Genomic DNA, 18,424 nt, shown 5'->3' on the forward strand with positions numbered 1-18,424 from the left:
AAATTTAAAATGTTTTATTTATTTCTTTTATTTTATAAAATTTAATAAAAACATATTCTGCGTCCCGGTACCAATCGGGCCCGGTGGTTGGGGACCACTGCTTTATGGTCCCTGGAAACCCTGAAGGGAAAATATATATATTTTTAAATCCATGTACCGTATTTCCTTGAATTGCCGCCGGGGTGCTAATTAATTTAAAACCTCTTCTCATTCCTGCGCTTACCAAAGGCATGCGGTAAAAGTAAGCATGCGCTAATTATTTCAAAACCTTTTCTCACTCCGGCACTTACCAAAGGCATGCAGTAAAAATGTGAGTGTGATGTAAGCTTGGACCTTAAATCCTACTGAATAGCTCTTAATCTTCTTCCCTTTATGCGATTTCAAATGATTGTCAATTGCAGTCACCGGAGGTTTTCTTTTCAAAGTAAAAGCGCGGGTACTTGGTGACTCTGGCAGAAAAGAAGCACAAGGAGGATGTTCCCATTGAATTGTTGAACAGCCAATCAAGATGTGCGCTGGTGATCACATGATTCAACTCCAGTGAGAAACAGAACAAAGAAAAGTGTACTGCCTCTTTAAAAGAGGCGCGGTCACGTGACTAATTTGAGACGCGCAGCGGTCACGTGGTTCTAAGTCACGTGACTAAATTGAGTGGACACTTTTGAGACCATCGAGAGAAACATTAAGACTTTCTCTGCCTTTTTTTAATTCTTCACTCTTCAACTTAACGTCTGATGGGACTCTCGTGGACTCCATTGTGACAAAAAAGACGGTAATTTCATGTGTTTGTTTGCCAACTAGCATGCTAGGCTAACCTCCGCTGCTAGCTTAACGCTCGCCGACGTCGAGGCGGAATAAAAGTGTCAACTTTCATGATAAATAAGTGCTTTAGTGACAGCAAACCTTGTGAGGCACGGAAGACGTCATTGACAGTCGAAAGGCTTTTTGTGTGAAGGTTTGAAGGAGTGCACATGCAGGCCAGTGACGTCACCTGCCGCCTTCGTCACCATGGTCGTCATCGCAGCTTTTGACATCAAAGTAAGCTTTACAAAAGTGTCTTCTTTCAAAGTATTGTCAAACTTGGATTGCTTTCCGCGTGTGCGTGGTGTTTCTAGCCTTCTTGAGACATGAAGAAGGAAAAGTATCTTCCATATGAGGAGGTGTGAACAAGAGATGACATAAATCAGGCTCCCAATAACAATCAATCAATGATTATTTATATAACCTTAAGTCACTAGTGTCTCAAAGGGCTGTACAAAGCACAACAACATCCCCGGTAGAGCCCACATAAGGGCAAGGAAAACTCACACCTTGTGGGACTTCGGTGACAGTGATGACTATGAGAAACCTTGGAGAGGACCACATATGTGGACAACCCCCCCCCTAACATTGAATCTAATAGAGAGCCAAATACTACAGCAGGGGTCAGCAACCTTTTTGAAAGCAAGAGCTACTTCTTGGGTACTGATTCATGCCAAGGGCTACCAGTTTGATACACACTTCAATAAATGGCCAGAAATAGCCAATTTACTCAATTTACCTTTAACCCTGTTATTATTAATAATTAATGATATTTATCTTTGTGGAAACACTGATCGGCTTAATGATTTCTCCCAGTAAATATATATAAAAACATAAATATTTTTATAAATATAGTTTGACTCTTTAAAATTCAAAATTCAACTGAAAAAAAGAAGAGGAAAAACTAGCTAATTCGAATCTTTTTGAAAAAATTTAAAAAAGAATTAATGGAACATCATTAGTCATTTTTCCTGATTAAGATTAACTTTAGAATTTTGATGACATGTTTTAAATAGGTTAAAATCCAATCTGCACTTTGTTAGAATATAAAACAAATTGGACCAAGCTTTATTTCTAACAAAGACAAATAATTATTTTGAATTTTAATCATAAGTTTGAAGAAATATTTCACAATCATTCTTAGTTGATAAAACAGAAGCTAAAATGAAGAATTAAAATAAAATGTATTTATTATTCTTTACAATAAAAAAATACATTTACTTGAACATTGATTTAAATTGTCAGGAAAGAAGAGGAAGGCATTTAAAAGGTAAAAAGGTATATGTGTTTAAAAATCCTAAAATCATTTTTAAGGTTGTATTTTTACTCTAAAATTGTCTTTGTGAAAGTTATACGAAGCAAAGTAAAAAAAAAAAAAAAAAATGAATTTATTCAAACAAGTGACGACCAAGTCTTTAAAATATTTTCTTGGATTTTTAAATTCTATTTGAGTTTTGTCTCTCTTAGAATTAAAAATGTGGAGCAAAGCGAGACCAGCTTGCTAGTAAATAAATACAATAAACAAAAAACAAAAGGCAGCTCACTGGTAAGTGCTGCTATTTGAGCTATTTTTAGAACAGGCCAGCGGGCGACTCATCTGGCGTTGGTGACCCCTGTTCTAGAGTTTGTGAACATTGCTCCAAAGTCAGGATTTTTTTTTGTTGATTTAATGTGCATGCAAAAGTAAACATTGGCAGCAATATATGATCAAACAGGCTTCGCGGTGGCAGAGGGGTTAGTGCGTCTGCCTCACAATACCAAGGTCCTACAGTCCTGGGTTCAATCCCAGGCTCGGGATCTTTCCGTGTGGAGTTTGCATGTTCTCCCCGTGAATGTGTGGGTTTCACTCCGGCTTCCTCCCACCTCCAAAGACATGCACCTGGGGATAGGCCCCTCCCACCTCCAAAGACATGCACCTGGGGATAGGCCCCTCCCACCTCCAAAGACATGCACCTGGGGATAGGCCCCTCCCACTTCCAAAGACATGCACCTGGAGATAGGCCTCTCCCACCTCCAAAGACATGCACCTGGGGATAGGCCCCTCCCACCTCCAAAGACATGCACCTGGGGATAGGCCCCTCCCACCTCCAAAGACATGCACCTGGGGATAGGCCCCTCCCACCTCCAAAGACATGCACCCGGGGATAGGTTGATTGGCAACACTAAATGGTCCCTAGTGTGTGAATGTTGTCTGTCTATCTGTGTTGGCCCTGTGATGAGGTGGCGACTTGTCCAGGGTGTACCCCGCCTTCCGGCCGATTGTAGCTGAGATAGGCGCCAGCGACCCCAAAAGGGAATAAGCGGTAGAAAATGGATATGATCAAACAAGAAGGACTCCCCTATTCATCCCCTAAAAAGCCGCCAGGTGAACAGCTGATTGGACCACTTCCTGTGCTGAGGTAGGACAAGCCATACAGTATCTGCATACTTGCCAACCCTCCCCATTTTTTCAGTAAACTCTCAAATTTCAGTGCCCCTCGTGAAAATTTCCTGGGTCAAACGTTGTCCCGAATTTCTCCTGGTTTCCACCCAGACAACAACATTTGGGCCGTGCCTTAAAGGCACTACCTATTGGGGTCCTTTACAACCTGCCCTCACGTCCGCTTTCCCGCATTCAAGCAGCGTGTCGGCACAGTCACAATGTATGCAGCGTTTACACACACACACACAAGTGAATGCAAGGCATACTTGGTCTACAGCCATACAGTTGACACTGAAGGTGGCCGTATAAACAACTTTAACACTGTTACAAATATGCGCCACACTGTGAACCCACACCAAACAAGAATGACAAACGCATTTCAGGAGAACATCCGCACCGTGACACAACAGAACAAATACCCAGAACCCTTTCCAGCACTAACTCACTATACACCACCGCTATCACCAACCCCGCCCCCCCCCACCCCTTACCTCAACCCTACCCTCCCCATTTCCCAAATTCGGAGTTCTCAAGGTTGGCAAGTATGCATTGGTGACCATAGGATGAAGACATCCATCCATCCATCCATTTTCTACCAGTTATTTCCTTTTGGGTTGCGGGGGGTGCTGGTGCCTATCTCAGCTACAATCGGGCGAAAGGCGCTGTACACCCTGGACAAGTCGCCACCTCATCGCAGGGATGAAGACATACACTACGCTACTAAGACCGTAGTGGCCATTAACAGTAAGCTTCTACAGCTGGGTTGCCCAAAGTGCGGCACAGGGGCCCTCTGTGGTCCCTGACTCCTTTGTCAGCCACCTTAAGCACGTTACACATAACACAAACTAGAGATCTCCTTTACACCCCGGCTAGTGACACCTGTCAACATGAGGCTGCTCCCAAAAAGGAGGGATTTTACAAAAGTGCTTCCCCTCTGGTCAACATATGAAATAACAAGTGTGTGTAGGAAATTGAAATGCACCCCCTTTGGCCAAAATGTATTAAAAAAGAAAAAAAATGTATATAAAGACCTACTGTAATACCTTGAAGTAACTAATGAAGATTAAACGCCAAATACAAACAAAAAAAATATTTAAAAAAAAAGTAAGTAACTAAAAGCTTACCTTTCTTATATTTGCATAGTATGTTTATATCATTAATATTGTAAATACAAATGTTTATATATCCAGATGGGGTGGTCCTAAAGAGGGAGGCATTTTTCACAGGTCTCAAAGTAACACACACACACACACACACACACACACACACACACACACACTACTGTGTGCGCGCACGTGTGGCATTATTGGAGTACAACTGTGCGTCTGTAATCCGATTCACCTTGTGTACCAATGTGTGTGTCTGTGTCTCCACCCGCGGGTTTTATTTGTGTGTCTGTATTTCCATTTCTGTAAAGAATGTGTGTGCATTCAGATGAGTGTGAAGCAGGAAGCCTGATTGGCTGTTTTTTACACGGGACTTTTGCAACACTTCTGCTGTGCAAGATGTGTGTGTCTGTGTAAACAGACTTGTAAGACATTAAAATACACACACACACACACAGTTGTGATTACACACGCACATGTAGATTGAGATACAGACATACACATTAAAACACACACACACAGATCTGATTACACACACACAGATTGAGATAAAGACACAAAACCCAGATCTGATTACAAGCACGCAGATTGAGATACAGGCACACATTAAAACAAGCACACACAGATCTGATTGGACAAACACAGATTAAAATACAAACACACATTAAAACATGCACACACAGATCTGATTGGACACACACAGATTGAGTTACAGACACACAAATTAAACCATGCACACACAGATCTGATTACACACACACACAGATTGGAATAGGCGTTTTCAAATAGTTGTGTTACAGTAATACTGTCCTAGATGTGTGTTGTTGTGTGCAGACGTGCATCCTAGGCTTGACCCTGCTGACCCTGGGCGGCGCCCTCGTCTGTCCCGATGGCGGCGTGTGCGAGGACCAGAGCACCTGCTGTAAGAACGCCATGGGAGGATACGGATGTTGCCCACTGCCACGCGTGAGTCGCCCGCACATCACGGAGACCAAGTGTGTGTTTTCTATTGTGCGTGCGTGTGTGTGTGTGTGTGTGTGTGTCAGGCCGTGTGCTGCTCAGACGGCCTCCACTGCTGCTTTGAGGGCAGCGTGTGTGACGTCCTCCATGACAGATGTGTCAACAAGACCGCCTCCCTTCCTTGGGCCAGCCCACTTCCTGTCCAGCAGGTTGGAGCAGCTCACACACACACACACACACACACGTCAGGAATGCAGTATCAAGTGTGTGTGTGTGTGTGTCATTCAGCTGAGTCAGCGAGCGGCGGCCATCATGTGTCCTGACCAACAGTCGGAGTGTCCGGACGCCACCACGTGTTGCCAACTTCCTGACAGCTCCTGGGGCTGCTGCCCGTTAGCCAAGGTGACGTCGCCAAGTTAGCCTAGCATCCCCGCTAACCAGTAGGGTTGTACGGTATACCGGTACTGATGAAGTACCGCCATACTTATTGATTGAAATAGGTACTAAAAAGTAGCGGTACCATTCTTTCACCTGAATGCTGCTGTGTGGCGCTGACTACAGAGCAACATCTTGGAGAGGAAGTATGGCACAAAGTACAATTCTACTGGTTAATAGAGTGTGTGAAGTACAATATGCAGTATTTAGTCTTCAAAAGTAACTGTAAAAGTACAATTCTACTGGTTAACAAAGAGTGTGTGAAGTACAATATGCAGTATTTAGTCTTCAAAAGTAACTGTAAAAGTACAATTCTACTGGTTAACAAAGAGTGTGTGAAGTACAATATGCAGTATTTAGACTTCAAAAGTAACTGTAAAAGTGACACAGAAGCTTGAAGAGTTGCTTTAAAAAGCCTCACAAATATGACAATTAGTATTAGCACCTTTGCTTCAAACTTAAGTAAACATTTAGAAAATGAACATTCAGATCTGAACACAGAGTTTAAATAGTGACATGCAACAATGTAGTTGTCACACCTGTCCTGCTGTTCTGCTCCGGTGCAGACCGAAGAAGAGGAACTCAGGGCAGACATTCCCTTTTAGGGTCGATGTTTTCATCAGGTTAGCACACTTCACTTTACCCGCCAATGGCTCTGCCAAGCTCCACTTTCACCTCACAATTGGAGGTTGCTGATTTGTGACAATGTTGGAGCTTTAATAGTTTTGCAGGACACAAGCAGACCCAGTGCATGTGCTACCTCTCCCTCTCTTTGCTTGCCCACTCACTTACTGACTGATGTCACTCAGACAACACCTTGACATTCTCACACACACACACACACACACACACACACACACTGTACACTACTCTCATACAGGAACATGACATGTAGATAGGTGACATGTAGGTCGGACGTACATGTGTGGCACATGCACGCAGGTAGATGTGTGGCACATGCACGCAGGTACATGTGCCGCACATGCACGCAGGTACATGTGCCGCACATGCACGCAAGTACATGTGCCGCACATGCACGCAGGTACATGTGCGGCACATGCACGCAGGTACATGTGTGGCACATGCACGCAGGTACATGTGTGGCACATGCACGCAGGTACATGTGTGGCACATGCACGCAGGTACATGTGTGGCACATGCACGCAGGTACATGTGTGGCACATGCACGCAGGTACATGAGTGGCACATGCACGCAGGTACATGTGTGGCACATGCACGCAGGTACATGTGTGGCACATGCACGCAGGTACATGTGTGGCACATGCACGCAGGTACATGTGTGGCACATGCACGCAGGTACATGTGTGGCACATGCACGCAGGTAGATGTGTGGCACATGCACGCAGGTACATGTGTGGCACATGCACGCAGGTACATGAGTGGCACATGCACGCATGTACATGTGTGGCACATGCACGCAGGTAGATGTGTGGCACATGCACGCAGGTACATGAGTGGCACATGCACGCAGGTAGATGTGTGGCACATGCACGCAGGTAGATGTGTGGCACATGCACGCAGGTAGATGTGTGGCACATGCACGCAGGTACATGTGTGGCACATGCACGCAGGTACATGAGTGGCACATGCACGCAGGTAGATGTGTGGCACATGCACGCAGGTACGTGTGTGGCACATGCACGCAGGTACATGTGTGGCACATGCACGCAGGTACATGAGTGGCACATGCACGCAGGTAGATGTGTGGCACATGCACGCAGGTACATGTGTGGCACATGCACGCAGGTACATGAGTGGCACATGCACGCAGGTAGATGTGTGGCACATGCACGCAGGTACATGTGTGGCACATGCACGCAGGTACATGAGTGGCACATGCACGCAGGTAGATGTGTGGCACATGCACGCAGGTACATGTGTGGCACATGCACGCAGGTACATGAGTGGCACATGCACGCAGGTACATGAGTGGCACATGCACGCAGGTAGATGTGTGGCACATGCACGCAGGTAGATGTGTGGCACATGCACGCAGGTAGATGTGTGGCACATGCACGCAGGTACATGTGTGGCACATGCACGCAGGTACATGAGTGGCACATGCACGCAGGTAGATGTGTGGCACATGCACGCAGGTACATGTGTGGCACACGCACGCAGGTAGATGTGTGGCACACGCACGCAGGTAGATGTGTGGCACATGCACGCAGGTAGATGTGTGGCACACGCACGCAGGTAGATGTGTGGCACATGCACGCAGGTAGATGTGTGGCACACGCACGCAGGTAGATGTGTGTCACATGCACGCAGGTAGATGTGTGTCACATGCACGCAGGTAGATGTGTGGCCCATGCACGCAGGTAGATGTGTGGCACACGCACGCAGGTAGATGTGTGTCACATGCACGCAGGTAGATGTGTGTCACATGCACGCAGGTAGATGTGTGGCCCATGCACGCAGGTACATGAGTGGCACACGCACGCAGGTAGATGTGTGGCCCATGCACGCAGGTAGATGTGTGGCACACGCACGCAGGTAGATGTGTGGCCCATGCACGCAGGTAGATGTGTGGCACACGCACGCAGGTACATGTGTGGCACATGCACGCAGGTAGATGTGTGGCACATGCACGCAGGTAGATGTGTGGCACACGCACGCAGGTAGATGTGTGTCACATGCACGCAGGTAGATGTGTGTCACATGCACGCAGGTAGATGTGTGGCCCATGCACGCAGGTAGATGTGTGGCACACGCACGCAGGTAGATGTGTGTCACACGCACGCAGGTAGATGTGTGTCACATGCACGCAGGTAGATGTGTGGCCCATGCACGCAGGTACATGAGTGGCACACGCACGCAGGTAGATGTGTGGCCCATGCACGCAGGTAGATGTGTGGCACACGCACGCAGGTAGATGTGTGGCACACGCACGCAGGTAGATGTGTGGCCCATGCACGCAGGTAGATGTGTGGCACACGCACGCAGGTAGATGTGTGGCCCATGCACGCAGGTAGATGTGTGGCACATGCACGCAGGTAGATGTGTGGCACACGCACGCAGGTACATGAGTGGCACACGCACGCAGGTAGATGTGTGGCACACGCACGCAGGTAGATGTGTGGCACACGCACGCAGGTAGATGTGTGGCACACGCACGCAGGTAGATGTGTGGCCCATGCACGCAGGTAGATGTGTGGCACACGCACGCAGGTAGATGTGTGGCACACGCACGCAGGTAGATGTGTGGCACATGCACGCAGGTAGATGTGTGGCACACGCACGCAGGTAGATGTGTGGCACACGCACGCAGGTAGATGTGTGTCACACGCACGCAGGTAGATGTGTGGCACACGCACGCAGGTAGATGTGTGTCACATGCACGCAGGTAGATGTGTGTCACATGCACGCAGGTAGATGTGTGGCCCATGCACGCAGGTAGATGTGTGGCACACGCACGCAGGTAGATGTGTGTCACATGCACGCAGGTAGATGTGTGTCACATGCACGCAGGTAGATGTGTGGCCCATGCACGCAGGTACATGAGTGGCACACGCACGCAGGTAGATGTGTGGCCCATGCACGCAGGTAGATGTGTGGCACACGCACGCAGGTAGATGTGTGGCCCATGCACGCAGGTAGATGTGTGGCACACGCACGCAGGTACATGTGTGGCACATGCACGCAGGTAGATGTGTGGCACATGCACGCAGGTAGATGTGTGGCACACGCACGCAGGTAGATGTGTGTCACATGCACGCAGGTAGATGTGTGTCACATGCACGCAGGTAGATGTGTGGCCCATGCACGCAGGTAGATGTGTGGCACACGCACGCAGGTAGATGTGTGTCACACGCACGCAGGTAGATGTGTGTCACATGCACGCAGGTAGATGTGTGGCCCATGCACGCAGGTACATGAGTGGCACACGCACGCAGGTAGATGTGTGGCCCATGCACGCAGGTAGATGTGTGGCACACGCACGCAGGTAGATGTGTGGCACACGCACGCAGGTAGATGTGTGGCCCATGCACGCAGGTAGATGTGTGGCACACGCACGCAGGTAGATGTGTGGCCCATGCACGCAGGTAGATGTGTGGCACATGCACGCAGGTAGATGTGTGGCACACGCACGCAGGTACATGAGTGGCACACGCACGCAGGTAGATGTGTGGCACACGCACGCAGGTAGATGTGTGGCACACGCACGCAGGTAGATGTGTGGCACACGCACGCAGGTAGATGTGTGGCCCATGCACGCAGGTAGATGTGTGGCACACGCACGCAGGTAGATGTGTGGCACACGCACGCAGGTAGATGTGTGGCACATGCACGCAGGTAGATGTGTGGCACACGCACGCAGGTAGATGTGTGGCACACGCACGCAGGTAGATGTGTGTCACACGCACGCAGGTAGATGTGTGGCACACGCACGCAGGTAGATGTGTGTCACACGCACGCAGGTAGATGTGTGTCACACGCACGCAGGTAGATGTGTGTCACACGCACGCAGGTAGATGTGTGGCACACGCACGCAGGTAGATGTGTGGCACATGCACGCAGGTAGATGTGTGTCACACGCACGCAGGTAGATGTGTGGCACATGCACGCAGGTACATGTGTGGCACATGCACGCAGGTAGATGTGTGGCACATGCACGCAGGTAGATGTGTGGCACACGCACGCAGGTAGATGTGTGGCACACGCACGCAGGTAGATGTGTGGCACACGCACGCAGGTAGATGTGTGGCCCATGCACGCAGGTAGATGTGTGGCACACGCACGCAGGTAGATGTGTGGCCCATGCACGCAGGTAGATGTGTGGCACATGCACGCAGGTAGATGTGTGGCACACGCACGCAGGTACATGAGTGGCACACGCACGCAGGTAGATGTGTGGCACACGCACGCAGGTAGATGTGTGGCACACGCACGCAGGTAGATGTGTGGCACACGCACGCAGGTAGATGTGTGGCCCATGCACGCAGGTAGATGTGTGGCACACGCACGCAGGTAGATGTGTGGCACACGCACGCAGGTAGATGTGTGGCACATGCACGCAGGTAGATGTGTGGCACACGCACGCAGGTAGATGTGTGGCACACGCACGCAGGTAGATGTGTGTCACACGCACGCAGGTAGATGTGTGGCACACGCACGCAGGTAGATGTGTGTCACACGCACGCAGGTAGATGTGTGTCACACGCACGCAGGTAGATGTGTGTCACACGCACGCAGGTAGATGTGTGGCACACGCACGCAGGTAGATGTGTGGCACATGCACGCAGGTAGATGTGTGTCACACGCACGCAGGTAGATGTGTGGCACATGCACGCAGGTACATGTGTGGCACATGCACGCAGGTAGATGTGTGGCACATGCACGCAGGTAGATGTGTGGCACATGCACGCAGGTACATGTGTGTCACACGCACGCAGGTAGATGTGTGGCACATGCACGCAGGTAGATGTGTGGCACACGCACGCAGGTACATGAGTGGCACATGCACGCAGGTAGATGTGGACACGCCCACTGGAGGTGTGACAGCAGGCTCCATGTTGCAGGCGGTGTGCTGTGAGGACAAGCGTCATTGTTGTCCTGAGGGAAGCACCTGTGACATTTCCAAGTCCAGGTGTGTCTCACCTTCCGGCAGCTGGCGCCCCCTGCTGGCCAAACTGCCCGCCAAGACCAAGGACGAGCACCTTGTCAGCGTGGTGCCACCGACATGTCCTGGCGGAGGAAGCGGCTGTCCCGACACCTTCACCTGTTGCCTGCTGGTGGGCGGAGACTATGGCTGCTGTCCTCACACGCAGGTGTGTGTCCTCACGCATTATTGATGATGTCATTGCAGCACTCGGCTCATGTTGTTATTATTGCATGACATCATGGTGTTCTCCTCGCAGGCCGGGTGCTGCCACCATGTCCACTGTTGCCCTGGCAACAGCACATGTGACCTGCAGCGTGGCATGTGCCAATCAGCTGATGCTCAAGTAGCACTCCTTAAAAGGCGTCCTGCATCAGCCGGTAATGCTAACACCTGTGTTACCTTAACTACTACTTGTGCTACTTGTTAACTTACCTGCTACTTGTGTTACCTTACCTGCTACTTGTGCTATGTTACCTTACCCACTACTACTACTACTACTTGTGTTACCTTACCTGCTACTTGTGCTACGTTACCTTACCCACTACTACTACTACTAATACTACTACTTGTGTTACCTTACCTGTTACTTGTGTTACCTTACCTGCTACTTGTGTTACCTTACCTGCTACTTGTGCTACGTTACCTTACCCACTACTACTACTACTAATACTACTACTTGTGTTACCTTACCTGTTACTTGTGTTACCTTACCTGCTACTTGTGTTACCTTACCTGCTACTTGTGCTACGTTACCTTACCCACTACTACTACTACTACTACTACTTGTTACCTTACCTACTACTTGTGCTACGTTACCTTACCCACTACTACTACTACTACTTGTGTTACGTTACCTTACCCACTACTACTATTACTATTACTTGTTACCTTACCTGCTACTTGTGCTACGTTACCTTACCCACTACTACTACTACTACTTGTGTTACGTTACCTTACCCACTACTACTACTACTACTACTTGTGTTACCTTACCTGCTACTTGTGTTACCTTACCTGCTACTTGTGCTACGTTACCTTACCCACTACTACTACTACTACTACTTGTGTTACCTTACCTGCTACTTGTGTTACCTTACCTGCTACTTGTGCTACGTTACCTTACCCACTACTACTACTACTACTACTACTTGTTACCTTACCTACTACTTGTGCTACGTTACCTTACCCACTACTACTACTACTACTTGTGTTACGTTACCTTACCCACTACTACTATTACTACTACTTGTTACCTTACCCACTACTACTACTACTACTTGTGTTACCTTACCTGCTACTTGTGCTATATTACCTTGCCCACTACTACTACTACTACTAGTGTTACCTACTACTGTTACCTTACCCACTACTTGTGTCACCTTACCTACTACTACTTGTGTTACCTTACTTGCTACTTGTCACCTTAACTACTACTTGTTACCTTACGTACTAATACTCGTGTTTCCTTACCTACTACTTGTGTTACCTTACCTGCTACTACATGTTATATTACCCACTACTTGTGTTACCTTACCTGCTACTACGTGTTACCTTACCAGCTACTTGTGTTACCTTACCTACTACTTGTGTTACCTTACCTGCTACTACATGTTATATTACCCACTACTTGTGTTACCTTACCTGCTACTACGTGTTACCTTACCAGCTACTTGTGTTACCTTACCTACTACTTGTGTTACCTTACCTGCTACTACATGTTATATTACCCACTACTTGTGTTACCTTCCTTTACTACTTGTAGTAGTGGCGTTGGCAGAGAAGAGTGAGTGTGACGAGTCCACCTGGTGTCCCGGAGTGTCCACCTGCTGCAGGAGCGTGAGCGGGGGCTGGGCCTGCTGCCCCCTGAAGCAGGTAAAGTTGGTCAGGTGACCGTCATGGCGGTCAGGGATGTAACCATGTGACCTGCCACCAGGCCGTGTGCTGCGCTGACCAGAAGCACTGCTGTCCTCACGCCAAGGTGTGCAACCTGCAGGCACAGACGTGTGACGACCCCTCTGGTGTGGCCCCGCCCCTGCCCTGGCTCACTCAGGTGGAGGTGAGCTACTAAATCCTCTTCCTTAGCCCTCACGCCCACTCTCACCACCTGTCCTCCACCTGTCCTCCACCTGTCCTCCACCTGTCCTGCACCTGTCCTGCACCTGTCCTGCACCTGTCCTCCACCTGTCCTCAGCCCGCACAGCTCCGCCTCCCCGGGCTCAGGAAGACCTGTGACGAAAGGACCAGCTGCCCCAAAGACACCAGCTGCTGCTTCATGAAGAGGACGCGCACCTGGGGGTGTTGCCCACTGCCACAGGTGATGTCACATAACTGAGCACGCCGCCGCCTCCCTCACATGTCACATGACTGAGCATATCCTAATGAATCGTTCACAGGCTGAATCGAATCCTAATTAATCGTTCATGTAAATCATAATGAATTGTTTATACACTAAATGAAATCCTAATTGTTCATATATTAAAAAGCATCTCTATGATACACTAAACCTAATTATAATGAATCGTTCATACACTAAATAGAATCCTAATGAACCGTTTATATGCTAAATTGACTCTTAATGAATCATTCATACACTGAATCAAATCTTAATGAATTGAGTATACACTAAATAGAATCCTAATGAATCATTCAAATATTACAAAGAATCTCAATGAATCGTTCATACACTAAATTGAATTTTAATGAATAATTCATACACTGAATCGAATCTTACTGACCCTTTCATAGGCCAAATTGACTCAGAATCTATCATTCATTCACTAAATTAAATTTTACTGAATTGTTCATATGGTAAATTGACTCTTAATGAATCGTTCATACACTGAATAAAATCTTAATGAATCATCATACACTAAATATACTCAGAATGAATCTTTCATACACCGAATCAAATCATAACGGAGTATACACTAATTACAATCCTAATGAATCGTTTAAATATTACGAAATCTCAATGAATCGTTCATACACAAATTAAGTTTTAATGAATCGTTCATATATTTAAAAGAATCTCAATCAATCATTCATTCACTAAATTGAATTTTAATGAATCGTTTATATGCTGAATCGAATCATAAGAAATCGTTCATACGCTAAATTGACTCAATCAATCATTCATACATTGTATTGAATCATAATGAATGAAGTATCCACTAAATAGAATCCTAACGAGTGGTTCATCCAGTAAATAGTTTCCTAATTAGCGTGGCGGCGTTGGTGTTTGAGGTCTCAGTGAGTGTTTGGCGCCCGCAGGCCGTGTGTTGCGAGGACGGCGAGCACTGCTGTCCCGCCGGACACGTGTGCGAGCCGCACCGCGCGTCCTGCTCCAGAGGCCGGCGTGCGGTGCCCTGGCTGGCCAAGGTGGCGGCGAGCACGGCGGCGGACGTGAAGTGTGACAACAAGAGCAGCTGCGCGGCAGGAAGTACGTGCTGCAAGCTGCCCGACGGAGAGTGGGGCTGCTGCCCGCTGGTCAAGGTGCCCCCGCCCCTTCCTCTTTGCCTGCCGCCCCTTCCTCTTTGCCTGCCACCGCAAAAAAGGCTAAGTCCCGCCCACGTGTGCTCGGCAGGCCGTGTGCTGTGCGGACCGGGAGCACTGCTGCCCGCAGGGGTACACCTGCAACATGGAGACGGGCACGTGCGAGAAGACCGCGCCCGCCGTCCTGCCGTGTGACGCCACCGCCGCCTTCGGCTGCCCCGAGCAAGAGACCTGCTGCAGGAGCTCCGCCTCCCAGTGGGCCTGCTGCCCCTCCCCCGGGGTAGGTCCTTCTTGTCCAATGACTTGGGGGCGTGGCCTAAGAGCGTCTCTGTGTCCGCAGGCCACCTGCTGTGCCGACCTGAGGCGATGTTGTCCCGCCGGCTTCTTCTGCGACTTGAAGACTGGCGGCTGCAGCCCGGCTCCGCCCACCTGGGACACGGGCGCAGAGCTCTAACCTACTGCTTCCTGTTTGACCGTGACTCCGCCCCCTCATGGGCTGTCTCCCTGACATGTGATGTCATTGGAGGAAAATGAGGCAATACAGGAAGTGTGAACATTTCATCTTTTTCTTTAGTAAACAATACTTGGGTTGTTCATGCTCGTCTGCTTTTAGATCAATACAAGTGATCACTTTGATCAATACAAGTGATCACTTTGATCAATACAAGTGATCACTTTGATCAATACAAGTGATCACTTTGATCAATACAAGTGATCACTTTGATCAATACAAGTGATCACTTTGATCAATACAAGTGATCACTTTGATCAATACAAGTGATCACTTTGATCAATACAAGTGATCACTTTGATCAATACAAGTGATCACTTTGATCAATACAAGTGATCACTTTCATCCCAATTCAATAAAAGTTTCACCTTCTACTCTCTGTGCTGTAGCAGCTGTTGGCCACTAGGGGACATGACTTAAGTGAGAACAGCTGAGTGTCAGTCCACTTAAGTGTCAGTCCACTTAAGTGTCAGTCCACTTAAGTGTCAGTCCACTTAAGTGTCAATCCACTTAAGTGTCAGTCCACTTAAGTGTCAATTCATTTAAGTGTCAGTCCACTTAAGTGTCAATTTACTTTAGTGTCAGTCCACTTAAGTGTCAATTTACTTTAGTGTCAGTCCACTTAAGTGTCAATTCATTTAAGTGTCAGTCCACTTAAGTGTCAATTTACTTTAGTGTCAGTCCACTTAAGTGTCAATTCACTTTAGTGTCAGTCCACTTAAGTGTCAATTTACTTTAGTGTCAGTCCACTTAAGTGTCAATTTACTTTAGTGTCAGTCCACTTAAGTGTCAATTCACTTTAGTGTCAGTCCACTTAAGTGTCAATTTACTTTAGTGTCAGTCCACTTAAGTGTCAATTCATTTAAGTGTCAGTCCACTTAAGTGTCAATTTACTTTAGTGTCAGTCCACTTAAGTGTCAATTTACTTTAGTGTCAGTCCACTTAAGTGTCAATTTACTTTAGTGTCAGTCCACTTAAGTGTCAATTTACTTTAGTGTCAGTCCACTTAAGTGTCAATTCACTTTAGTGTCAGTCCACTTAAGTGTCAATTTACTTTAGTGTCAGTCCACTTAAGTGTCAATTTACTTTAGTGTCAGTCCACTTAAGTGTCAATTTACTTTAGTGTCAGTCCACTTAAGTGTCAATTCACTTTAGTGTCAGTCCACTTAAGTGTCAATTTACTTTAGTGTCAGTCCACTTAAGTGTCAATTTACTTTAGTGTCAGTCCACTTAAGTGTCAATTTACTTTAGTGTCAGTCCACTTAAGTGTCAATTCACTTTAGTGTCAGTCCACTTAAGTGTCAATTTACTTTAGTGTCAGTCCACTTAAGTGTCAATTTACTTTAGTGTCAGTCCACTTAAGTGTCAATTCATTTAAGTGTCAGTCCACTTAAGTGTCAATTTACTTTAGTGTCAGTCCACTTAAGTGTCAATTTACTTTAGTGTCAGTCCACTTAAGTGTCAATTTACTTTAGTGTCAGTCCACTTAAGTGTCAATTTACTTTAGTGTCAGTCCACTTAAGTGTCAATTCACTTTAGTGTCAGTCCACTTAAGTGTCAATTTACTTTAGTGTCAGTCCACTTAAGTGTCAATTTACTTTAGTGTCAGTCCACTTAAGTGTCAATTTACTTTAGTGTCAGTCCACTTAAGTGTCAATTCACTTTAGTGTCAGTCCACTTAAGTGTCAATTCACTTTAGTGTCAGTCCACTTAAGTGTCAATTTACTTTAGTGTCAGTCCACTTAAGTGTCAATTCACTTTAGTGTCAGTCCACTTAAGTGTCAATTTACTTTAGTGTCAGTCCACTTAAGTGTCAATTTACTTTAGTGTCAGTCCACTTAAGTGTCAATTTACTTTAGTGTCAGTCCACTTAAGTGTCAATTCACTTTAGTGTCAGTCCACTTAAGTGTCAATTTACTTTAGTGTCAGTCCACTTAAGTGTCAATTCACTTTAGTGTCAGTCCACTTAAGTGTCAATTCACTTTAGTGTCAGTCCACTTAAGTGTCAATTTACTTTAGTGTCAGTCCACTTAAGTGTCAATTCACTTTAGTGTCAGTCCACTTAAAGTCCTACTGCAAGCCACTACTATCCACCACGCAGAGTGGTAGTTTATATATGTGGTTTGTGCAGCCCTTTGAGACACTCGTGATTTAGGGTTATATAAGTAAACATTGATTGATAGTTTATATATCAATGATGAAATATTAACATTGCAACACATGCCAATAGGGCCACTTTAGTTTACTAAATTACAATTTTAAATTTCCCAGGATTTTCGTCTTGAAAACGTTGTGTAATGATGACGTGTACACAAGACGTCACAGGTTTTTAGGAAGTATGAGCGCTACGCACACACACACAGCTAAAAGTGGTCTGCTTTAACGGCATAATTACACAGTATTTTGGACATCTGTGTTGCTGAATCTTTTGCAATTTGTTCAATTAATATTGGAGAAGTCACAGTAGAAAGATGGAGATGGATCACAGCGAACATGGATCCCGACCACTTGTCAACCAGCAGGTTTCGGTGAGAAAATGGTGGTAAAAAGTCGCTTCTTACTGAAGAAAAGCTGAGCTTGTGTCGTCCATAAAGCTGCCGTTGACTCCCCTGAGACATTGGTGTCAACACCCGGCCGTGGACACACCCCTCTGACTATCAGGTACTACTAAACTCACTAAAACACTAGCAACACAATAGAAAGATAAGGGATTTCCCAGAATTATCCTATTAAATGTGTTTATAAAACATCGGAATCCGTCCCAATCGCGGGCTTTTTTTTTTAACTCTTTTTTTAAACTTTTTTTTCTAGTCCGTCGCTATCAATATCCTCAAACACAAATCTTTCATCCTCGCTCAAATTAATGGGTAAATTGTTGTTTTCTCAGTCCGAATAGCACTTTTTGTTGGAGGCTCCCATTATAAACAATGTGAATATGTGAGGGGCCCCCACACTTGTGATGTCATCGTCTGTGACTTCTGGTAGAGGCAGGACTTATGTCCAGTTGCCAACTTTATCCTGGATGTTCTCTACTAAATCCTTTCAGCAAAAATATGGCAATATGTTGAAAT

At 46.8% G+C, this 18,424-nt stretch overlaps 1 protein-coding gene across 2 annotated transcripts; it reads left to right on the forward strand.

The window, feature by feature from the left end:
- The first annotated feature begins 590 nt into the window (after positions 1 to 590).
- Positions 591 to 15,727, forward strand: grnb (granulin b). 2 transcript variants are annotated; one of them, XM_061875927.1, is made up of 13 exons: positions 591 to 772; positions 956 to 1,038; positions 5,164 to 5,295; positions 5,376 to 5,498; positions 5,578 to 5,691; positions 11,268 to 11,516; positions 11,607 to 11,727; positions 13,113 to 13,222; positions 13,284 to 13,406; positions 13,542 to 13,664; positions 14,621 to 14,842; positions 14,934 to 15,122; positions 15,183 to 15,727. In XM_061875927.1, the coding sequence occupies exons 2-13, from the start codon at positions 1,009 to 1,011 to the stop codon at positions 15,294 to 15,296; spliced, it is 1,650 nt and encodes a 549-aa protein (XP_061731911.1). In that variant the 5' UTR covers positions 591 to 772; positions 956 to 1,008; the 3' UTR covers positions 15,297 to 15,727. The 2 variants fall into 2 exon arrangements, with proteins under 2 accessions (XP_061731911.1, XP_061731912.1); XM_061875928.1 differs by lacking the exon at positions 591 to 772 and having other exon boundaries at positions 5,144 to 5,295.
- Positions 15,728 to 18,424: the final 2,697 nt, after the last annotated feature.

This window comes from Nerophis ophidion, linkage group LG17 (genome assembly GCF_033978795.1).
Source record: "Nerophis ophidion isolate RoL-2023_Sa linkage group LG17, RoL_Noph_v1.0, whole genome shotgun sequence".
Taxonomy (NCBI): domain Eukaryota; kingdom Metazoa; phylum Chordata; class Actinopteri; order Syngnathiformes; family Syngnathidae; genus Nerophis; species Nerophis ophidion.

Excerpts from the sequence above, each read along its gene's own strand:
- grnb (XM_061875927.1), top strand. The coding sequence starts at position 1,009 with ATGGTCGTCATCGCAGCTTTTGACATCAAA. Across the intron at positions 5,296-5,375 it reads GATGTTGCCCACTGCCACGC|GCCGTGTGCTGCTCAGACGG; the intron begins GTGAGTCGCCCG and ends TGTGTGTGTCAG. Across the intron at positions 11,517-11,606 it reads GCTGCTGTCCTCACACGCAG|GCCGGGTGCTGCCACCATGT; the intron begins GTGTGTGTCCTC and ends TTCTCCTCGCAG.